Genomic DNA, 23,009 nt, shown 5'->3' on the forward strand with positions numbered 1-23,009 from the left:
AGCATCCGCTGCTTGGGTGCTGGTGTGGGGTCATCACTCTGGTTATTTCCAGCATTGTGTAAAGGTCATGGAGCTGGCCCTGGCCGGTTGGCTCAGTGGTAGAGCGTCGGCCTGGCGTGCAGGGGTCCCGGGTTCGATTCCCGGCCAGGGCACACAGGAGAGGCACCCATCTGCTTCTCCACCCCTCCCCCTCTCCTTCCTCTCTGTCTCTCTCTTCCCCTCCCGCAGCCGAGGCTCCATTGGACCAAAGTTTGCCCGGGCACTGAGGATGGCTCCATGGCCTCCACCTCAGGCGCTAGAATGGCTCTGGTTGCAGCAGAGCATCGCCCCCTGGTGGGCGTGCCGGGTGGATCCCGGTCGGGCGCATGCAGGAGTCTGTCTGACTGACTCTCGGTTTCCAACTTCAGAAAAATACAAAAAAAAAAAAAAAAAGGTCATGGATCTGCCATTGTTGGAGGGTTGTCAAAGTCCGAATGTCCTCTGATTTCAGGAATGTGAGTGGCAGTGATATTTGCTGCAGGGGTTGAATGCTGTCTGGGCGATGGGAGGGCACGTGGAGAAGCTGGCCCGGAGCGTAGAGGTCTGGGGAGGTCACCTAGCAGCCCAGGACTCCTGACTTCAGCTTCCCGGAAGGAAGCTAGGTTTGGGGAAAGGACCACCACAGCTCTGACCCCCACAGGGGCCCCTCTTCCTCTGCTCTGGGCCTTAGTTCCCCTGTGGCATCACAGTGCTGGGTCAGGGTCTGGTGGGTGTGGCCTTATGCATTTATTTTTTTTAAATTTTCATTGTTTTTCTTTTTCTTTTTTTTTTTTAATTTTCATTTCTTCATTTTAGAGAGGTAGCAGAAGAGAGAGAGAAAGAGAGAGAAAGAGAGAAGGAGGGAGGAGCTGGAATCATCAACTCTCATATGTGCCTTGACTGGGCAACCCCAGGGTTTTGAACCAGCGACCTTAGCATTCCAGGTCAATGCTTTATCCACTGTGCTACCACAGGCCAGGCTATTTTTATTTTTCTGAAGTGAAAAGCGGGGAGGCAGAGAGACAGACTCCCGCATGCGCCCGACCGGGAGCCACTCGGCATGCCCACCAGGGGGCGATGCTCTGCCCATCTGGGGCATTGCTCTGTTGCGACCAGAGCCATTCTAGCGTCTGAGCCAGAGGCCATGGAGCTGTCCTCAGCAACCGGGCTGACTCTGCTCCAATGGAGCCTTGGCTGCGGGAGGGGAAGAGAGAGACAGAGAGGAAGGAGAGGGGGAAGTCGCAGATAGGCGCTTCTCCTGTGTGCCCTGACTGGGAATTGAACCCGGGACTTCCACACACCGGGCTGACGCTCTACCACTGAGTCAACTGGCCAGGGTCAGCCTTGTGCATTTATGTGCTTGGGGACTTTAGGGGGACAGGGCAGGGGGAGGCTCTGTCACTGGCTGGACCACAGGCCTCCTCATCCATCCTCCCATATATCCAAAAGAGAGGGGAAAGGGCTTCTCTGAACCCTCCCCTCATCACTATCTGTCTGTCTTGTCATGGCCAGCTCTCTGTCCTCAGCCACCAGAGGATACTGAGTCTGGCACATGCTGGGGAGGTCAGGGTGGTTGTGCCCACACTGTGGAGAGCTTGGACATAAAAGCCTAAACTCAGCCCTGGCCGGTTGGCTCAGTGGTAGAGCGTCAGCCTGGCGTGTAGAAGTCCCGGGTTCGATTCCTGGCCAGGGCACACAGGAGAGGCTCCCATCTGCTTCTCTACCCCTCCCCCTCTCCTTCCTCTCTGTCTCTCTCTTCCCCTCCCACAGCCGAGGCTCCATTGGGGCAGGGATGGCCCGGGCGCTGGGGATGGCTCCTTGGCCTCTGCCCCAGGCGCTGGAGTGGCTCTGGTCGTGGCAGAGCTATGCCCGGAGGGGCAGAGCGTCGCCCCCTGGTGGGCGTGCCTGGTGGATCTCGGTCAGGCGCATGCGGGAGTCTGTCTGACTGTCTCTCCTCATTTCTAGCTTCAGAAAAATACAAAAAAAAAAAAAAAAAAAGCCTAAACTCCTCACCCTCGGGATGTCTGTGACCCTGATCTGGCCCCCAGGTGGCCCGGGTCCTTGGCAGAGGTCTGGAGTTGTGTGTACACAGTGGGAGACGGGGGCCCCCGGCCTGGGAGCCACCCTCCTGCAGTGCCCCACATGCAGGTACACAGGACACCAGGTGCTGGCACAACTGGTTGTGGGGGCTGTGCTCTAGGAAAACTGTGGACAAGACGAGTCCTTTGCAACTCCCAGGAATCCTGTTGACTATCACCCTCAAAACCTGCTATGAGGGTGGCCCTGAAGTGCTCCTGCTTCTGGCTGGTGCAGTCCTCCCTGGGAGGGGACTGACCTTGCGACCCAGCCAGGCTCAGGAGGAGAGGCAGGGGGATGGGGTCTCAGCAATGAAAAGCCTGGACTTGAACCCTTGCTCCCCAGCTCCCGGGGTTGTGGCAGGGCAGAGCCAGCTTGAGAGGGGCCATTCTCAGTGGGACCTGGGGCAGGAGCTAGGAATAAAGGGAGCGTGTTTTGCTGCTCAGGTTATATGTGCTTTCTAGCAAGCCCAGTGTTCTCAGAGCCAGCAGAGTGGCACTCCCTGGAGTGTCAGATGGCTCCCACACGGAGGCTGTGCCTGGCGTGCAAGGAGGACAGGAGCAAAGGTGGAAGCCTAGTGCCTGGGCCCAGGCTTAAAACCGGTGTCTCGGTCCTTTGGTGTCAAAGGACAGAGAGGTGATTACCATGAAACCCAAAAGGTTCTGGTGCAGGGAGCACAGCCGCCGGTGTGGCCTCAGAGGGCAGCGCTGGGCATTAGTAGTGTTCGCATTGGTGGAAGGAGCATGCTGGTGAGGTAGTGAGCTCCCTGTGTGGAGCGTAATTACCGGCTTCTTCCTGGGGCCAAGGAGACTGGGCCTGACACCCAGGCTGTGAGAGGCTTCAGTGGTTTGGAGGGAGAAGCCAAGTCTGCAGAGGTGGCTTCTGTGGGGGGACCAGTGGGGAGCTTCCTCCCAGGGGACACAGCTGGCCTCACCCAGGGGCCTGGAGAGCTGTGGTCTCTGACCACAGGAGGCTGAAGCAGGGGCCACTAAAACCCCGTGGGCTGAACTGTGCTGATGTGCACAGCACTGGGCCTCAGTTGGGCTTCAGGTCTCATTGAGTCGAGGGCAGGAAGTTCCGGCTGCCGGGCTATCCGGGGCTGCCCAGGGACCGGTAACAGGAAGTCCCAGGAGAGCAGGGGAGAGGCCCCGGCGGCCACAGGCCCCCAAAGGCTGCGGGCAGCTGTCAGCAGGAGGGAGCTGTGGGCGCAGCCAGCCGGCCGATCCTTTGGGCAGCAAAAGGGCAGCGGGCCTCACTGGCTCGGGGGATGCAGGCCACAGCCCCATCCCATGGCGCCTGAGCCACATGGCCGCCCTGGGCCCCAGGACATCTGCTGCCAACCCGTTGCCCGGCAGGAGAAGAGCCATGTGCTGGGTCAGTGCCATCAGGTCAGTGAGGCAGCCCTGGGAGCAGGCCCTCGGGAGGCGGTGCTGGCCCGGTGCCTGCAGAACCACTTGGGGAGGTCCCGGGGGCCACGAGGGTGGGCACAGTTCCCCGCCCCCCTCCCCCGGCACTCAGCCGGCAGCTGGCAGGGAGGCCGGGCCAGCCTGCTCGGTGGGGGCCCAGGTTCCGTTGAGCCTGCTCACTGAACAGCCTGCTGGGGGTGGCCTGGTGTTCGGGTCCTCTGTGTGCACACATTGTGTGTGAGAGCACTGCGAGTGTGAACGAGTGTGTGAGTCCATGCCCCGGAGGTTCAGGCAGCCCCCTGTGAGCCGCTGGCGGCCTGCTTGGAGAGAGCTGAGGAGCCGGGGTGGGGGGCTCGCCCTTTGAAGCCTGGTTGGCCCCCTCCCTCTGGCATGGCTGGTCACCCGCCTTCGTAGATTTTTGGTTTTGATTCTTCTATGGAGAAGGATTCTGGGAAGAGGAAGAGGAAGGGGAAACCGAAAGGCAAGAACAAATGAGCTGAGTGTGAGGCACCGGGCGGCCCCCCACCCCCACCCACTCCCACAGCTGTCATCCCTCCACCCCCCCCGTACCCTCTGTGCCCCCTGTGCCCTCTGTGCCCCCGGTGCCCGGCTGGGAGAGTGCCCGCGCCTGGGCAGGGTGAGCACACCACCATTTACTGGCTGCGTGACTGGGCGAGTTACTCAGTGTCTCTGACCCTTGGTGTCTTCCTCAGTGACGTGAGGGTGACGGTGGTTCCCACATCAGGGGAGGTTAGGATGATGACATGAAGTGCCCACGGCGAGTGCCCAGGGTGCCTGGGGTGAGTTCTGGTCTGTAAAAGGGGAGCACGGCACCAGGCCTGTGGGTTTAACGAGCTGTCAGGCTGTACTTGGCCCTGGGTTGGTGGTGGTGAGTCTGACCAGGCCCACGCTTCGGCCCAGGGCACTGGGGGCCACCCATGAAGGCTCCTGCCAGCCCCCGGAGGCTGTGTGTGCATACATGCAAGCAAGTGAATGACTGCGCATTTGGATGAGTGTGAGGGGGTGTGAGAATGAGCGCATGTGTAAGAATGAATGTGAGTGTGTGTGTATACATGTTTACATGAAGTGTGCATATGCATGTGTGAGCATGTACAGACAAATACACACATGAGTGAGCATTACCTGTGCATGTATATGTGTAAGTGGATGTATATGAGGATGCATGTGTGCCTTTGTGTGAGCTAAGTGTTGAAGTACGTGTGTGCGTGGGTGTGTGTGAATGAGTGTGCCGGGGGACTTGGTCTCTCTCAGCCTCTCCTCACCCTGTGGCTCCCACAGATGGGCCGGCCTGGTCACCACTGACAGGAACTCCCTGACACTGTGGTCACCACGGCCTCCCAGGGCCCCAAGGCCCCGTCTGCAGGTGTCCCGCAGGAGCCCAGCCTTTCAGGGTCCCCCACTCCGCTCTCACGCCCAGGTTCACAGCCGTGCACACACATGGAACCTCCTGCATTCCAGACACGCAGCTCTTACACACTCTGTGGAGCGTGCCACCCGTGACCCTGACTGGCTGTGTGGACCCACACGGGGGGCCGTGCAGGCGACAAGCACGCCCCTCCCAGGGACACAGTCCCACAGCCCTGCGGCCAGCCTGCCGCAGGGCCTCACTTCCGAGAACAGGATGGCGGCCGTCTCTGCGCGGTGGAGCCGTGCACACCCGCCCCTCTGTCCTCACCCCTGCGCCTTGGCCTTGAGCCTCCTAGACCAGCCTCAGCTTTGAGAGGGGGGGGGGGGGCGAGCCCAGGACCAGAGACCCAGAGTGGGCCCCGGGCACCTACCTTCCCTAGTCCACACACACCTGCCAGAAGGGCTCGTGGGGCCCAGCCACCTCCGCGCTGGCCACCCAACACTGACCTGTGTGTCTCCAGGACACTGCCCCAGGCAGCCCCTCTGAGCTGCAGGGAATAGAGCCTGTGCTGCTAGGTGCCTCCTTTAAACTGGAGGAAGCAGAGTTCGGTGGAGGACATCCTGGTGGGCTTTGAACCCAGTGGCCAGCACTGTCTCTGACAGCTCCCAGACAGAGTGGCTCAGCCCTTAGCTGGCACCTCTAGCAGCATGGTGAGAGGGCCCCCAGAGGGTGTCTCCCCCCTAGAGAAAGGGACTGAGGCTTCCTGCGGTGAGCTGCCAGGCAGGCCCCTGGGGGCCCCCTGGGGTGAACGGAGTTTAACCTTCAGGTCACTGGGGCTAGAAGGGTGACACCATGGCATTGAGAGAGACAGCCAGGGAGGCCAGGCTGACCAGGAGGATGGGTGCCCCTTGGAGCTTCCCCTCCACTCGCCCGGTTGGAAGTCCCCAGAAGCTGTGTGGTCATTATGGCCACCATGGCCTGTTATTACCCTCACCCTCAGCCACCATTCCCCCTTACTGCCCTAGCCTAGCCTGGCACTAGATTTCTCTGTCTGGCAGCTGTCTCTGACAGCTCCCAGACAGAGTGGCTCAGCCCTTAGCTGGCACCAACCAACCAACCAACCCAGTTCACCCACTGGTGCAGGGCAGGGCCGGCGGTGGCCCGAGTATGTTGGGGTGTCAGGACGGGCTTCCCTTTGGACCGACCCTCCTTCGGAGAGGGGCTGCAGAGGGTGGCACCTGTCCCTGAAGTGAGGACATCCCTGGAGCGGTGAAGGTGGAGTGCAGCTTGGCCCTGTCACAACCCACTCTTCCTACCCAAGGCCAGTCAGGGGCCACCACGAGCCCTCACGGTGCCTGTGGAGGGACGTGTCGTGGCTGGGTAAGAATGACAGCCTTCACAGACCGGTGCCTGTCTGGCCACGGAGCTGAACTGGAGCGGGGCTGTGTGACTCCCCCACTTACCTCGGCCAGGTGTGGAGCCGGGAACATGGGTGCCATCCGTCCTCACAGTGGCGGCCCCTGCCCCCACACACATGCCAGGTCTCCTTACAGGTTGGGAAGGATGTGACACACCAGAGTGAGGTCTCTGTCTCCGCTTTTTGTGCCTTCCACACAACTGCAGTCCCCACCTCCCTCCAGAGTCAACATTCTACCTCTCCTTTGGGGCTCCCTGGTTGCTCCTCTGTGCTGAGCCTGAGCTGGTGAGGCTTGGGGACAGTGACAAGCTGCTGTGGTCAGTGTTCAGAGGGGCCGTGGACCCCCTAGAGTTACGGGAAGACTACCCAAAGGAGGGGACACTTGAGCTAAGTCTTTTTTCATGTTTGGATTGTTCTTGGCTAATATATGGAAAAATGCCAGATTTTTTTTTTTTAATGTTTATTGTATTGCTTTTAGATAGGGAGAGACAGGAAAATCGATCTGCTTCTGTATGGGGCCTGACTGGGGATCAAACCAGCACCCTCTGCGCTTTGGGGCAGTGCTCCAACCAGTGAGCTATCCGGCCAGGGTGATTTTGTTTACTGATCTTGTATCCCGCCACCTAGCTGAGCTTGTTTATTAGTTCCAATCATTTTTAGTGGATCCCGTGGAATTTTCTAATATCCATGATCATCTGTGAAGTTTAACTTCTTCCTTTCCAGTCTGGATACCTTTTGTTTCTTTTTCTGGCCTCGTTGAACTGGCTAGAACCTCCAGTATCGTGTTGAATAGCAGTGATGGGAGCAGGCGTCCGTGCCTTGTCCCTGATCTTAGGGAAATGCTTTCAGTCGTTCCCCACTGAGTCCTGGGTGAGCTCTGGGCTTTCCCTAGCTGCACTTCCCCAGGTCGAAGAAGTTTCCTCCTATTCTTACTTTGTTGAGTGGTGTTCTTATTATGAAGGATTGTTGAATTTTGTCAGATGCTCCCTTTTTTTTCTGAGACGATCATGTGGTGTTTGTCCTTTATTTGAGTGATATGCATTACTCTCATGAATTTTGAATATTATCCGTCTCTGGCCTGTTGGCTCAGTGGTAGAGCTTGTGGATGTCCCAGGTTTGATTCCTGGTCAGAGCACACAAGAGAAGCGCCCATCTGTTTCTCCACCCTTCCCCCTCTCCTTCCTCTCTCTCTCTCTCTCTCTCTTCCCCTCCTGCAGCCATGGCTCTATTGGAGTGAGTTGGCCCTGGGGTGCTGAGGATGGCTCCATGGCCTCCACCTCAGAGGCTAAGAAGAACTCGGTTGCTGGGCAATGGAGCAATGGCCCCAGATGGGCAGTGCATAACCCCCTAGTGGGCTTTCCAGGTGGATCCCAGTGGGCACATGTGGTACTCTGTCTCTCTGCCTCCCCTCCATTCACCGAACAAAAGAAAAAAATTATTTTGAATATTAACCAACCTTGCATTCTTGGGATGAATCCCACTTGGCATGGTGTAGAACCAGCTTGCTAGTATATGCTGATTTTTATGTCTACATTCATGAGGAATATTGGTCTGTAGTTTTTTTTGATGCCTTTGATTTTGGTATCAAGGTAATGCTGGTCTCATAGAATGGGATTCTCCTTCTTCTGTTTTTGCAAGGGTGTGTGAAGGGTTGGTGTTTATTTGAGCCAACTCTTCTTTTTAAGTGAGAAAAGGTGAGATAGAGAGACAGACTCCTGCATGCACCCCGACCGGGATCCATTGGCAACACACATCTGGGACCAATGGTCGAATCAACAGAGCCATCCTTAGTGCCCCAAAGCTCAGACCAATAGAGCCATGGCTGCAGGAGAGGGAGAGAGAGAGAGAAGGAAGAAAGGGAGGGAAGAGAAACAGATGGTTGCTTCCCATGTGTGCCCTGACCAGGAATCGAACCTGGGACATCCGCAGGCGGGGTCGAAGCTCTATCCAACCGGCCAGGACCTTTGAGCCAGCTCTTGAGGCTGACTTCAGTTGCAACCACGGGCAGTGGAAACTGTGGACGAATGCCTGGAGGAGGGTGCCTGGTGGATTTGGGTGACGGAAGCCAGGGGTCTGGCTCGCGCAGGCGTTCAAGAGTTGGAAAGCGGGAGGAGAGCCCAGAGAAAGAACGGCGTGGTGGGCGCCAGTGGGGCCAGGTGGGTTCCGGGAGGTCCGGAGATCTGGAGCGAAGTGACGGGAATGGGCGTGTTCGCAGGGGTAAGGGGCAGGACGAGAGGCGGGGCTTTCTCGCCTGGGGGCGGGGCTCCTCACCAGCCGGTGGGGCCGAGGGGCGGGGCTCCTTACCTGCAGGCGGGGCCGGGGCGGGGCGAGGGGCGGGGCTCCTCACCTGTCCGCGAGCCCGCCCTACCCGAGAGGGCGGAGCTGGCGGCGCGGGGCGGGGGCGCGGCGGCATGGCGGGAGCGGGGCTCCGGCCGCGGAGCTGGGGTCGGCGGGAGGTGTGCGCCGGGGGCGAGGCGGCGCGGGCGCCCGGCCCGGGGCCGTGTCGGTGCGCGCAGGGGCGGCGGAAGCCGGTCATGCCCGCCGCGTGGACGCCGTGAGTACTGAGCCAGGACCCCGGGCCGGCCCTTCCTGCGGGAACAAAGGCGGGCGTGGGCCGGCCCCGGGCGGGCGAGTGAGTCGGGGGCTGTAGGAGGGTCGCGGGCCTGCCCGTCTGCAGCACCTCCCGGTGGGCGGGCTCGGGACCCACTTCCCTAACCCTGCGGGGCTCCGTCGCGAGCCTGCCGGCGCGGGAGTGGAGGCCGCGTCTTTGTTCGCAGCCTGTGCGGTTGGTGGGTCCTTGGCCTGAGGGGTTGGCTTTGTGTACTGATGGAGCCGCAGGGTGACTGAGGCTGGGCAGAGGCCGGAGAGCAGCCCGGGGCCCGGAGGCTGTGAACATTTGATGGAGGGTGCTGCTTTTCGAAGAGCAGAGTGGTTTTCTTTGTGTTTTGGGGGGATGGGGCTGAAGTGTCAGGAGTTCCCGAAGGCCTGGGCGTCTGGTTCCATCCTTAGATGCTCCGCTAAGGGCTCTACTATGTTCCACACACCCCCTTGAATTCTACTGCGGTCCTAGGAGGGACCAGGCCCGAGGGCAGGAGGGGACGGGTGAGGGCAGGCACAGACTTAACAGTGCAAGGTGTGGGGGGTGCTGTTCAGAGCAAGCAGGGTTAGGGGCAGAGCCCAAATGTGACTGGACATTAAGGTGCCACACAGAAGAGGGAGCTCTGAATCTAGGTCTTGAAGGATATATAGGAGTTCTCCATGTGGGGGTGAGGGGGTGGTAACAATGAGGTCCGACTAGTGAAATAGTCTGGCAGGTTTTGGGGACAGCAATTGGGAGCATGAGGTGCAGGCCTAAGTCAGGACCTGGAATGTATGGTCCTGTGGTCTGGGTTAACCCCTAGGCAGTCCGCCTGTCCCTGGTGACCATGTACTGTGTGGTCTCTGCTGGAGTGATGCCCCGGCTGATGAAATGGTAGATACCATCCAACTCACCAGCTGGTCATTATGGCTGCTGCTGCTGAGGGTGTGCTCTGTGCCAAGCTGTGTCTGCACTGTCTTCCCCATGTACACCCCCAGCAGCTGAGGCTGAGGGATCCCCCAGAAGGCCAAGCCAGGACAAGAACCTAGGTTGTCCTACCTGGGAGGTTACCTGCTTTTCTGCTTCCTGCTTTAAGGGCCTTAAGGAAGGGATAGATAGCTTGACCAGGCGGTGGCACAGTGGATAGAGCAGGGGTCCCCAAACTATGGCCCGCGGGCCGCATGTGGCCCCTTGAGGCCATTTATCCGGCCCCTGCCGCACTTCCGGAAGAGTGCGGCACCTCTTTCATTGGTGGTCAGTGAGAGGAGCACATTGAGCATCTCATTAGCCAAAAGCAGGCCCATAGTTCCCATTGAAATGCTGGTCAGTTTGTTGATTTAAATTTACTTGTTCTTTTTTCCTTAAATTTTTTTTATAAGTATATGAGCACTTTATTTCAAAGTCAGTCATCTGTAAATTTTTAAGGGAAGAGGCTCTAGCTTTTTTATTTTATTTTTTAAGACTTTATTCATTATAGAGAGGGAAGAGAGAGAGAGAGAGAGAAAGAGAAAGAGATAGAAAGGGGAGGAGCAAGAAGCATCAACTCCCATATGTGCCTTGACCAGGCAAGCCCAGGGTTTTGAACTGGCAACCTCAGCGTTCCAGGTTGACGCTTTCTCAACTGCGCCACCTCAGGTCAGGCTAAATTTACTTTTCTTTATTTTATTTTATTATTATTTTATTTTATTTATTTATTTATTCATTTTAGAGAGGAGAGGGAGAGACAGAGAGAGAGAAGGGGGGGAGGAGCTGGAAGCATCAACTCCCATATGTGCCTTGACCAGGCAAGCCCAGGGTTTTGAACCAGTAACCTCAGCATTTCCAGGTCGACTCTTTATCCACTGCGCCACCACAGGTCAGGCCAATTTTAAATATTGTATTTGTTACCGTTTTGTTTTTTTACTTTAAGATAAGATATGTGCAGTGTGCATAGGGATTTGTTCATAGTTTTTTTTATAGTCCGGCCCTCCAATGGTCTGAGGGACAGTGAACTGGCCCGCTGTGTAAAAAGTTTGGAGACCTCTGGGATAGAGTGTCGGACTGGGACGCAGAGGACCCAGGTTCGAAACCCTGAGGTCGCCAGCTTGAGTGCAGGGTCTCTGGCTTGAGCGTAGATCCCATGGTCGCTGGCTTGAGCCCAAAAGTCACTGGCTTGAAGCCCAAGATCGCTGGCTTGAGCAGGGGGTCCCTCGCTCTGCTGTAGCTCTTCGATCAAGGCACACATGAGAAATCAATCAATGAACAACTAAGGTGTTGCAACGAGGAGTTGATGCTTCCCATTTCTCTCCCTGCCTGTCTGTCCCTCTCTTTGTCTCTCTTTCTCTTTCTTTGTTACACACACACAAAAAAAAAAAAAAAAAAAGAAGAAAAAGAAAGAGATGGATAGAAAGCCAGCTAAGGGCAGGTATGTGTGGAGGGTGTGCTATCTGGGGGCCATGTTCCTTCCTGCTAAAGGTCAGAGCTGGTAAAGAGGGTGCCCAGGGCGCCCCAGCCTCTATATCTCTTTAACTTTCTCCTTCAGGCTGTGACTCTTGTCACCTCCACCTAGAAGTCCTCCCTGAATTTCCTGTCTAGGGTTGGTCCCATTATAGGCTCGCCTGGCACTCAGACTTGGGGTGGTTATGGCCTAAGGCCTGACTGACTTAGGCTAGTGGTTTTCTGAGTTCACTCACCACTGTACCCTACACTCACGGACCCTTCGGCTCACTGGGTGGGCGCTTAATGAACCAGTAATAATAATGAAGGAACACATTTAGGTGTCAGAGTCCCTGGGGGTCGGGTATGTGGCCTAATGGACCAGAGGCTGACCATTGAACCACGTGGCCCTGTCTTCCTGGGCTTCCACTTGGAAGCCTGGGGCTTTGAGAAGGGAGCTTTCTCACCCCTGGCTGCCTTGAACCTTCATGCTGTCTCCAGGGTCTTGGTAGAGTCCCCCTGCTAAGCCTTCTTCTTTCCCCGGGCCTGGTAGAGACACTTCCCCTTTCCTTACAGCTTCATGGCGGCTGAGGAGATGCACTGGCCTGTCCCCATGAAGGCCATCGGTGCCCAGAACCTGCTCACCATGCCGGGGGGTGTGACCAAGGCTGGCTACCTGCACAAGAAGGGTGGCACCCAGCTGCAGTTGCTCAAATGTGAGTCCCTTACGGTGGGGGAGATGTCGGGACCGAGCTGACACGGTGGGCCTTCCACAGTTCCACTTCCCTTCCCACCCTGGTGGCCACCACCTCCTGGGGCACCTGAGGTGGGCCAGGAGCTCGCAGGACTGGGAGAGTGTCCTGGGGGGTGTAGAGACAGGATGGGCATTGATTCGGTGCACAGGGCTGACCAGCTGGTGTGGGGCTGAGCCCTTGCCTTATCTGGTGGGTGTTCAGTAAATTGGATGGTCACTATAGTTTGAGATGACCCCACACGCTGAGACCCTTAGAGTCACGTGAGACCTGGGCTCTTGTCCCTAGGATAGCAGGCTGGGGGAGGGAAGGAGCCCCCAGGCCTGGGGGATGTCCTCTTGTCAAGACACTGAATGGCCAGCGAGCATCGGGGCCTTGCCCACCCCTCTGAGCAGCCTCAAGCGGCCACGTCTTGGCCCTGTGCCGTCTGGTCAGGCTGACCGAGCTTGGGCAGTTGGTTTCTTTCTTTTTATTTACTTACTGATTGATTGTTTTCTTTGTGGGCACCAGAAAAGGTCTGCTGTCTATGGACAGGGAGCCGCCAGGGATGGGCTGTCAGTGACCTGCCCCCAGGCCTGGGAGGCGCTGCTTGAGGATGGGGCAGTGGAGCGTGGGGGCTCTCGGGGACAACTCAGCCTGGGGGTTGGCTCTACACTGGTGGCTTTCGTTGGCAATCTCTTTGGGCTTCTGTGCCGCCTCCCTCACTGTACCAGCCTGGGATAGACGGTAGAGGGAACTCCCAGCAGCACCCAGCAAGGTGGCTCTGGTCCCCCTGGTCCTCTGGCCCTGTGTCTGCCTTCCCTGGAGCCAACCTCACAGCCGTGTCCCTGGGGGCCATGGTCCCTCTGCACAGCCAGCCCTCCACAGATGCCCCTGTGTGGGGCTGGCCATCGTGCCCATGAATGTGCCTGCCTTTCACCTGGTGACCTCCAGGGAAAGGCCAGGGTGCCAGCTCAGCTCCCTGCCTTCCCATTCAGTGGGGTTCACAGGCTGGTCCCGCGGTCGGCCTCCGGAGAGGGTGCCCAGAATGGGGTCTGCCCGCAGCCCCTGCGGCTCACCCTGCCCACACCCGCTGTCCGCAGGGCCTCTGCGCTTTGTCATCATCCACAAGCGATGTATCTACTACTTCAAGAGCAGCACGTCTGCGTCGCCGCAGGGCGCCTTCTCGCTGAGCGGCTACAACCGGTGAGTGCCGCTGGCCGCAGACCCGGCCCCGTGGCCAGCTGCTCCCCTGGTGCTCCCAGCCGCGCTCGGCCAGACCTGCCCCTTGCTCCTGCCAGGGTTCTGCCGAGATGGCTCAGGTCCCTACCCCTCGGCCCCACGGCCCGCCCTGCCTGCTGTCTCTCGTCCCCCATGGTGCCTTCCTCTCCTCACAGTCCCGCCGCAGGCCTCTGGGGTCAGGACAGCCAGCTCTCCAGGGTCCCCCTTCAGCCAGCGGCCTCGTGTCTTCTGCATCCCACCTCCCTGCTTCCTCACCCACCACAACCTCCCTCTCGGGCCAATCCCAGCCAACCCCACTCCCTGCCCAAGGCCACCCTGGCTGCAGAGACCTCCCGGGCTGAGGCCAGCTCCCTGCTTCCCGTGGGCCTGTTGGCCGCAAGCCTTGCCTCGAGGGGCTCCCAGGCTAGTGGGCAGGCGAGCCCTGGGCCGGAGTTCTCTGGGTGAGACGAGCATGTTCGTGCGTGCGGCCCGTTAGTTTCATCCAGATCCGCCCCACGGCTTCAGGGGCCCGAGGCGGAGGGTGAAGTGGGCGGCCTGGCCCCGGGTCCTGTGGTTCCACAGGCGGGGCTGGGACCCTCGGGGAGTGACTCTAGGCCGTGGTTCATACCCCAGCCACACAAGCTTAGTGGGGGAGTCTTGTCCAAGCACCTAGTCCAGTGACAGGCTGGCTGGAGCACTCCTGAGAAGGAGAGGAGGCCCCAGGGCCCTGTGGCTGCTCTGGGGTCACCTGGGAAGAGACACTTCTTCTTCCTGCAAACTAACCACCTTCTGCCTATTGGGGGTGCAGCTTTGCCCCAGGGGGGGGCCAGACCCGCATACCTGCCCCAGGTGTCCAGGTGTCCGGCCTGGTAGGTGCCCCCGTAGTAGGCTTTGTAACCTCTGTGCAAATCCTACATCGTAGCTGGGGGAGAGACCCCAGAGAGTCGCTTTCTGGAAATGCTTTCAGGATGGCGGGGGCAGGCAGGGCCTGAGATGGGAGGGTGGTGTCCATTTTATGGGCAGTGAGGGTGACATGTCCTTGTCTTGGAGCCCCACACGCTGCTGCGCCCAGCACTCGTCCATCCACCCGTGCACCCACATTTTCCTCTGCTTGAAACTTCCCGGCCTTTGCCCAACCATCCAGAACTGCCCGTGTCCCTCAGAGCTGGGTGCTGTGTGCCAAGGGTCTGTCTAGGGGCAGGGCAGTCCTCTGGGCGGGGACCAGGTGGCGACCACGGGTTCTGTGCCCTCAGGGTGATGCGGGCTGCTGAGGAGACGACATCGAACAACGTCTTTCCCTTCAAGATCGTCCACATCAGCAAGAAGCACCGTACCTGGTTCTTCTCGGCCTCCTCTGAGGACGAGCGCAAGGTGACTGGGGTGGGGGTGGGGGGGCTGGACCTGCCGGGAGGCGGGGTGCTGGCTGAATCCTGGGCCGGCCTGCCCATCAGCACAGGTGGGGACCTGCCAGGGCTCCTGTCCAGGCCCTGTGGGGACGTGGCTAGCCCACGGGCAGGTGTTGGCCCTCAGAGCTGTGTACTCACATTGAGGTACTCAGAATATGCTCTGAGGAGGAGCCCTGAGTGGGCTGAGGGTGGCCGTAGCCCCAAGAGGGCCAGCCGGGGTGGTCTCCCCAGATCTCCGTGGGCCCTGCAGCACAGTGGGCAGTGAAGAGGGGAGGAGTGAGGGGGCCATGCCCTGGGCAGCTCCGTGCCCACCGTGGCCCTGGTTGACCCACAGAGCTGGATGGCCTTGCTGCGCAGGGAGATCGGCTACCTCCACGAGAAGAAGGAGCTGCCCCTGGACACCAGGTGGGCCTGGGGCTCGGCTGGGCGGGCAGGTGTCACTAGGGGTCCTGCCTGGACTTCACCTGTGCGCCCGCTTCCTGTCCCTTCCTCAGAGGTTCTGGAGGTGTCAGCTGGGCTGCGGGTATTCTGGGCGTGTACCTGCATGTGTGCCCCAAGTCTGCAGTCCTGTCTGTGTGTTCACCGAGTGAGCGTACCCCAGCGTGCATGCTTGTTTGTGGCCCGTTAGCCATTCCTGTTTAGGGGGCCACATGCTTTTATCTGCCCACCCCAGAGGCCCAGCATTTGCAGCAGCTCAGAGCATTGAGTACCCACCTCCGCCATGTCCGCCCTGGCTGGCTCAGGACTGAGACCAGAACGAGTCCCCAAGGCACCAGCTCAGTCCATCGGGGTCGTGGCGCCCTCACTGTGAGGTGGCCCGCCCAGCAGCAGGAACCCTCTGGGCAGAACACAAACCGTCCCAGCCTTTCGCAGATGAGGAAACAGGCCCAGAGTAGGCCTGGCACACCCAAGGCCATTCCACAGGACCCGACCTGCCTCTGGAGCTCCTGGCCCTCGGGCCGGCCTCTGTCCTTCAGTAGGCTCCGCCTATAGATGACTGAGCCCCTGTGGCAGGTGCGGGCGGGGACAGGGGTCCTCGGGCCTGGCAGCATCTGGCCAGTCGGGGGGGCCACACTTGTCGCAAGAACCACGGGGTGGAGGGGGCAGGAGGCACCACAGCCTCTTGTTCCCATGCTGGTCCTTATTGCTCGTACGGAGCCTGTCTGTCTGTCTGTCTGTCTGCGTGACTGGTTTGTGTTGGTCCGTGTTTCTAGGTCTGTGTGTGTCCATGTGTTTATCTGTGCCTATGTCCACATTGTGTGTCCAGTGTGTCCACATGCCTGTTTGTCCGTGTCGGTCTGCGTGTCCGCGCGTGTGCAGGTGTGTCCGTGTGAGTGAACACGAAGGGAACCCTGTGCCCTGTGCTCACTGCCTGGCTCCCACCCGCACTCCCCAAACCTCAGCGACTCCAGCTCAGACACAGACAGTTTCTATGGTGCCATCGAGCGGCCTGTGGACATCAGCCTCTCTCCGTACCCCACGGACAACGAAGGTGAGGCGTCTCGGCGTGTCCCGCCCACCCGGGCCCCGGCCCCGACAGGGCCGTCCTTTGGGGTTGCTGCCCGGGAGGGGAGGCGGACTGGTTTCTCCTGCCTGCTCCGTCCCTGTGGCTTGCCCGGCAGCCCGCCTGCTCGTCCACGGCTCTGCCCCGGGCCTCTCTGACGCACTGTGCTGGTCTGACCTCCCCCATCTGTCCCCAGACTACGAGCATGATGACGAGGACGACTCGTACTTGGAGCCTGACTGCCCCGAGCCCTGGAAGCCCGAGGGTAGGTGTCCAGCTGGTGGGCCTGGGGTACTTGGGGCAGAGAACAGGGGCTGTGGACCGAGTGTCGGGAGGAATGGAAGTGGAAGAGGTGCAAACTCTGGCTGTTCTGCTCCCTGTGTCTCGGGGTGGGGGCTCACTCCTAGGGTGCCGAGCCAGCCCGGTCCAGAGCGGGTGGGTCCGAAGCAGGGTCTGCTCCCCATGGCCAGCAGCTCTCTGTGGTGCTCTACAGGCCGGTCACTCACAGCCCTACTCCCACCCCCACCTCCCGAAGCACACGGCTTAGTGAGGGACGCAGCATGTACCAGGTCACATGTGTGTCACTGGCAAGCACAGTTTGGGTGGGGCAGGGCTATGCCTCTGTCCTTCTGTCTGTCCCCGTCTTTCCCTACCTACCCTTACTGTCCATCCCTCTCTCATCTCTTCCCCCTTCCCTCGGACTCTGCCCCCCACCCCACCCCAGGCTCCTTTCACTCTGTTAATCCCATTATCCCGAGGGACTGGGGACAGTCCCCTCACCCCCTGGTCTCTTTCTTGGCCTCCTCTCCACTTCCTTGTCTTCTGCCTACTTCAGCCCCTACTCCTCTGTCCCCTCTGCCCCTGTGTCCCCTCCGCTCCTGTGTCCCCTCTGCCCCTGGGTCCCCTCCGCTCCTGTGTCCCTTCTACTCCGCTTCCCTCTCATGTGCGTCCGGGTCCAGCCCCCTCCCTTCTTCCTGGCTCCCTCCCGCTGGGGCCCCAGCTCCCATAGGCATGCAGCCCACCAGCCCCTGCGCGCCATAGGCCTCTGCTCCTGCCGCCGGCAAGGAGCCCCTCACTCACAGGCTCTGCCCTCCCCTCTCCCTGGCCCGTGACCCAACCTCGGTCTGTCTCACCTACACCTGCAGCCCAGGGTGCTGGGCATGAGAATGCGGCCTCCCGTCTCCTGCCCAGATGGGTGCCTCCAAGGCCCAGGGCCCCCACAAACCTCTCTGCGTCCCCTGGGTGCACTCCCTCCCTCCCTCCCTCCCTCCCTTCTTCCCTCCCTCCCTCCCTCCTGTCCAGGTACCCTTCTCTGGGCTTGCCCCATCCTTGTCCTTGCTCCACAACATCCCTTAATCAGGGTTCCTACTTCTGCTAAATGCAGCACTCAGCAGCCAGGAGCCACAACAGGCCTGGTACCTGCCTCCCTGCTCCTCACTGGTCTCTCAGCACCAGGGGCCTTGTGTTCCGGGTCCCCTCCCCCCTCACTGTCAGCCCTGGGCCAGCCCCTCAATTCCCTTCCCTGTGACCAAGGGACACCCCAGAGCTCAGGCCTCGTGCACTCCTCTCCTGTCATTCCTGGGCCACACCCAGTGTCACCAGTGGGCTGTTGATTCCATTGACATCTCCAGCCGGGGCTCTTCCGCTGAACTTTCTACCTGTGGCCCGGACAGCCCAGTCGGCCTCCCCAGGATGTCTCTCAGCATCTTAAACTTGTCAGCAGCCGACACGACCCCCCTCTTCCCGCCACCCTTCTCACTGCTGTTAGCGGGAATCCCCGTGCCCCAGCCGAGGCCAGATCCTCGGGGTATTCCTTGCCTCCTCTCTCTCATCTCCCTGCTGGAACCCGGTGGCTTCTGGTTTGGCATCTGGGTTCCAGGAAGCTTGCTCAGGCTGCCGTGTGCAGGATGGACGGGGTGCCCAGGACCCCAGGAGGGAGGCTGCCTCGGGAATGCTGAGTGTGGGGACTTCCTTGGGGGCCACACACCCACTCGGTCCCAGCCATCTGTTACCAGCAGTTCTGGTCCAGTCTCCAGCAGGCGATACTTGCTCACCAACTGACTCTTTTTGCTCTACAGACAGCCTGACGCACCCGCCAGCCTACCCCCCGCCCCCCGTGCCCACGCCCAGGAAGCCGGCCTTCTCTGATGTGCCCCGGGCCCACTCCTTTACCTCCAAGGGCCTGGGCCCTCTGCTGCCACCCCCGCCCCCTAAGCGTGGCCTCCCGGATACTGGTCCAACTCCTGAGGACTCCAAGAGGGACCAGCTGGGCCTGAGGCGGGTGGAGCCTTGCCCCAGGGTGCCTGCCACCCCCCGGAGGATGAGTGACCCTCCAACGGGCAGCCTGCCCAATTTGCCCAACCTCCGGAAACCCCCTTGCTTCCCTGAGAGCCCCAGCCTCAGCCCAGAGCCCCGGGTCCCCAGCCACGGGGCCGGCTCTGCCAGCATGGCCGCGGGCACCTCCAGGCACTGTGATAAACTCAAGTCCTTCCACCTGTCCCCCCGGGGGCCGCCCACACCCGAGCCCCCGCCGGTGCCAGCCAACAAGCCCAAATTCCTGATGAAGGCTGAGGAGGCCCCCCTGAGGGAGGTCGCCAGGCCTGGACTCTTTGTGCCCCCGGTGGGCCCCCGGCCTCCAGCCCTGAAGCTGCCCACGCCAGAGGCCACAGCGCGGTCTGCAGTCCCTTCCAGGCCAGAGAAGCCATCCCTCCCTCAGCTCCAGTGAGTGTGCCGGGCAGGCTGGGGCCACTCAGGGAGCCCCCCCAACGTGGCTGGTTCTGCCAGGGCACCCCAGTGTCCTGCGCCTGCCGCTCAGCCCGCGATGGGTGGCAGGTGGCCCTGTGCAGGGGAGGGAGGTTCTGTCTAGGCTGAACAGCCTTTTCTGCACGGGCCCCAGGGGATGCCCTTGCCTCTGAGGGGTGTCCTGCGGAGGAACTGGTAGGCCCGGAGCCCATGGCTGCTGCAGGGAGCACTGGGCGAGGGGGGCGTTGGGGGCACAGGTTCCAGAGCTTTCTCTGTATCAAGGCAGGGCCTTTGGGGTCAAGGGAGGGGTTTGCAGGGCTGACCGCTGTCCCTGGGAGAGGCCTTGTGGGGACGGGAGCTTGGGCTGCGAGCCTTCCAGACCCTGCCTGGGGCTCTGGGGCCACCAAGGCTGCCTTTGTGACTCAACCCAGAGGCCTGTTTGAAATGTTTCCTGCTTTGTTGCTGGGCAGTGCCAGGACACCAGAGTGTCCTCCACTTCCACAGGGTCAGCAGCCTGTGGTCAGAGATGCCTGGGACCTACAGTGGTCAAGGCCCTGGGAGCCACGGGGGTGGGCCTCGAGGGGGTGCCCTGCCGGCTCCCGGAGCGCCCTGGTCCGGGGCAGCCCTCTCCCAGGACTCTTGTTAGCCCTGCTGCCCAGGGAGTTGCGTGGGAGGACCCCGTGCCACACCCACACCTGTTTCACCAGGGGCCACAGCAGTGCCGACGGTCATTTTGCCGAGCCCAGGATCGGGGCCCGGGTGTCTGAACGACTGTCTATAGCACAGTCTCATCACAGCCCAGCAGCCTGGCCTGTGTGGCTTCCTTTAATTCTCCCCGAGACCACCCGGCCACACATGTGGGCCGTGTCCCTTTGGCCCGGCCTGTTCATGTCCATCCACGCTGTGGCTCTGAGCGGGCTGTGACTTGGCAGAGGTCATAAAGCTGGTCAGTGGCGGAGTTGGGGCCGAGATGTCCCAGCCTGGGCTTTCTCCCGTGGCATCCAGAGCACCTGTCCGTGCTGTGATGACATCAGAGCTCAGGCCCCCAGCACCCCCTTCACTGGTGTCACTGTCAACCCTGACCCCCAGCTCAGGCGTCCAGGACTCCGTCGATTCCTGCCACCTCAGGGTGGTCAGCACGGGCCTCCTGGGGCTCTGGTGGTAGGCCTCTCCCAGCCACGGGGTCTAGCTGCCAGACCCGTGGGTTCTGAGGCTGGGCTTGGCGCGGTCGCTGGGAGGAGCAGAGGGGCACCGCCCTGTGCAGGGTCCTGACCTTCTTGCTCCCCTCCCAGGCGATCACCCCCCGATGGGCAGAGTTTCAGGAGCTTCTCCTTTGAAAAACCCCGTCTGCCCTCGCAGACTGAGGCTCTGCAGGCCGACTCTGGGGGGAAGGACTCTGACGAGGACTATGAGAAGGCAAGGCGGAGCGGAGAGCCCAGGTCCTGGCTGCGGGTGGGCGGCTGCCGGAGAGCTGCGGGCCAGGGGCCCCGCACTGGCCATCTCGAGCCGGGGACCCCGCACTGGCCATCTCGAGCCAGGGGCCCCCAGGATCCTGGGGCTGAGGGGACAGAACAGGGTGCAAAGCCCGGGATCTTAGCATGGGCTGGCAGCCGGTGGGGGCAAGGGTGGGGTTGCCAGCCACGAGCACCACTCAGACCTTGCCGCTGACCACCGCTGACCTCTCTCTCCAGGTGCCCCTGCCCAGCTCGGTCTTTATTAACACCACAGAGTCCTATGAGGTGGAGAGGTCAGTGGGGAGCCTTTCTTTCTTCACAGCCTTGTTTTTGTAGACGTGAGGTTCTTTCTCTGTGCTTTTCTGTTCCCCTCGTTCACCTTGCTGCTGGGTCTTTGCTGTTACAAGTGCACAGCTGAGTCTAGTTAGAACCATGGCAGAACGACAGATGCTGTCTGTCTGCTCAGTCCCGCAGCCGGCACTCGCCCTGGGCGTGGCCCAGGGCGCTGCATGGCCTGGCCCTCTCCGTGCACATTGCTCATGGCACCTGAGCTGCAGGATAGCAAGAGGACAAAAGTCAAGCTGGGGGCCGGGGCTGGAGGGTGCCCTGGGAGCCACGGGCTCCGGCTGAGGATGGTTCATCTGCTGACTTTTTTAGGCTGTTCAAAGCCACGAGCCCTCGGGGGGAGCCCCAAGACGGACTGTACTGCATCCGCAACTCCTCCACCAAGTCTGGGAAGGTAGGCGTCTAGGGTGGTGCCCTAGTGGGCGCCTTGCCAAGCCTGGGGATGGCTGCATTATGCTGATGTCTGCTGGCCCTCCACACTCCATGTCTGCAAGCGAGCCCGGGACTTGACAAGTTACAGATCATTTTCCCGTGCAGCCTCTATTTGTCATCAGCTGAGTGCCATATTCTTGGGGTCTCTGCCTAGAAGCCCCCCTCCCCATTCTTAGGAACTAAATACTATCCACAGACTGGGAGCAATGGTGGCCACCCCCCTGGTACTGGCACGAGATGGGAGAGAGGGTCTGGGACCCCGACTTTCGTGGGGGTGTACGATGGTTCCTGTACTTTGAAGGGGAGGCTGCTTGGGGCAGTGGGAATGGCAGGTCACCTGCCAGCTCTGTCTCTGACCCTCCAAGGGTGACTTGTATAACCTCACTGAGCCTCAGTTTCCCCATGTATATCAGTGAAGTTAATGCTATTCAGGTCTCATCAGAGGCTGTCTGGGGTCGGGAGCCCTGGGGCAAAGGACTGCCCTTTCCCTACCCTGTTGCCATGACCAGGGCGACTCCTCCCCATGTTGTTCCTGAGAGACACAGGACTCAGCCTAGATGCTGCTCCCCCACCCCCACCCCGGGTCCCTGAACCCTGGCTATCCTGGGGTCCAGTGGTCAGCTGTCTCACTGCCCTCCCTGCTGCCTACTCTCCCTGAAGGTTTTGGTCGTGTGGGATGAAACCTCCAACAAAGTGAGGAACTACCGCATCTTTGAGAAGGTAAGCAGGCTGGCTCATCTGAGGGCCCTGAGCGGGAAGGGGACCCTGGCCTGGCTTGTGGCTGGGGGCAGGACAGAGTGTGGCAGTGGATAGGCTGAGGCTGGCACCTCTGGGCACCGTCTCTCCCTCACTGCCTCAGTTTCCCCCCTTCTCTTGCCTAGCTGTGTCCTCATCCCTGACCTTACCCTCTCCCCTGCATCTCCTCTCCAGGACTCTAAATTCTACTTGGAGGGCGAGGTCCTGTTTGTGGGCGTGGGCAGCCTGGTGGAGCACTACCACACGCACCTGCTGCCCGGCCACCAGAGCCTGCTGCTGCAGCACCCCTACGGCTACGCTGGGCCCAGGTGACACTGCCGGGCAGAGGCCGACTCGGGCCATGCAGATGAAACCGGCCTGCACGGGAGACGGAGCTCTGACCCGAGGCCTCCCCTACAGACACCTTGTGCAATCTGCCAGGCCAGGCCCCAGCCAGCAGGCTGGATCCTGGGGGCTGGGCCAGGCCCCCAGCTCCGGAGGGCTGGGGGCTCTCCTATCTCCCCTCGCCTGCCCTGTCACACGCCCAGGGTCCCAGGACCAAGTCCCGCCTGGGCTTTATGAGCAGGAATTCTGGTCTCCCCAGGCACACTGACCCTGCACTGGGCTGGGAGCTGGGCAGGGCTGGCGCAGGCCACAGGACCCCCTCGAGGAACGCTAAGACTCGGGCTCCAGGAGGGGCCTTGGCTGCACAATAAAGCACAGACGACCTTTGCCTTGGTGGCTGGGCTTACTGGGAGGGGGTGACTGGCCTTGTTGTGTAACTGTCATACCAACCTCCAAGTGGTGACTGCTGCAGCTCAGCTGACAGGAACCCTTAGAAGTGGGCTCCCCATTTTCCAGGACAACAGTTTGGTAGATGCCTTGCCCTGGGTGCACAGCTGGTATGGTAAATAGAACAGGACACACACTTGAGCAGTCCAGGCTCAGAGCCCACGTTCCGAAGCACCAGGTTGTACTGCCACAAGTCAGGTCCAGGGCAGTGGGGCTGCAGAGCTCAAAGGCCCCCACAACTGGAGTTGGATCATTCGCTAGATTAACAGATGGTTCCCGGGAGACAGCTGAGCAGGAAGTCCTCACAGCACACGCTGCCCAGAGCAGCCAGGCATGTTGGGGCTCAGGGATTGCAGTCCAGCTGGGGC

At 60.5% G+C, this 23,009-nt stretch overlaps 1 protein-coding gene across 6 annotated transcripts in view; it reads left to right on the forward strand.

Annotated features, from left to right (window-relative positions):
- Window positions 1-22,581, forward strand: part of SH3BP2 (SH3 domain binding protein 2) — a 37,235-nt gene extending 14,654 nt beyond the window's left edge. For 2 of the 6 annotated variants that reach the window (XM_066385663.1, XM_066385661.1), the window contains 12 exons: window positions 11,856-11,995; window positions 13,114-13,216; window positions 14,485-14,602; window positions 14,972-15,042; window positions 16,041-16,129; window positions 16,338-16,406; window positions 18,220-18,862; window positions 20,176-20,299; window positions 20,575-20,630; window positions 20,995-21,076; window positions 21,775-21,834; window positions 22,045-22,581. In XM_066385663.1, coding sequence (XP_066241760.1) covers window positions 11,856-11,995; window positions 13,114-13,216; window positions 14,485-14,602; window positions 14,972-15,042; window positions 16,041-16,129; window positions 16,338-16,406; window positions 18,220-18,862; window positions 20,176-20,299; window positions 20,575-20,630; window positions 20,995-21,076; window positions 21,775-21,834; window positions 22,045-22,182 — 1,693 coding nt within the window. In that variant the 3' untranslated portion in view covers window positions 22,183-22,581. Of the gene's footprint in view, window positions 1-3,204; window positions 3,483-4,237; window positions 4,301-8,374; window positions 8,443-8,689; window positions 8,841-11,855; window positions 11,996-13,113; window positions 13,217-14,484; window positions 14,603-14,971; window positions 15,043-16,040; window positions 16,130-16,337; window positions 16,407-18,219; window positions 18,863-20,175; window positions 20,300-20,574; window positions 20,631-20,994; window positions 21,077-21,774; window positions 21,835-22,044 lie in introns of those variants that run through there. The other 4 variants (XM_066385664.1, XM_066385666.1, XM_066385665.1 and 1 more) reach the window with 4 other exon arrangements.
- The last annotated feature ends 428 nt before the right edge of the window (window positions 22,582-23,009 follow it).

This window comes from Saccopteryx leptura, chromosome 5 (genome assembly GCF_036850995.1).
Source record: "Saccopteryx leptura isolate mSacLep1 chromosome 5, mSacLep1_pri_phased_curated, whole genome shotgun sequence".
In the NCBI taxonomy this organism is placed as follows: Eukaryota; Metazoa; Chordata; class Mammalia; order Chiroptera; family Emballonuridae; genus Saccopteryx; species Saccopteryx leptura.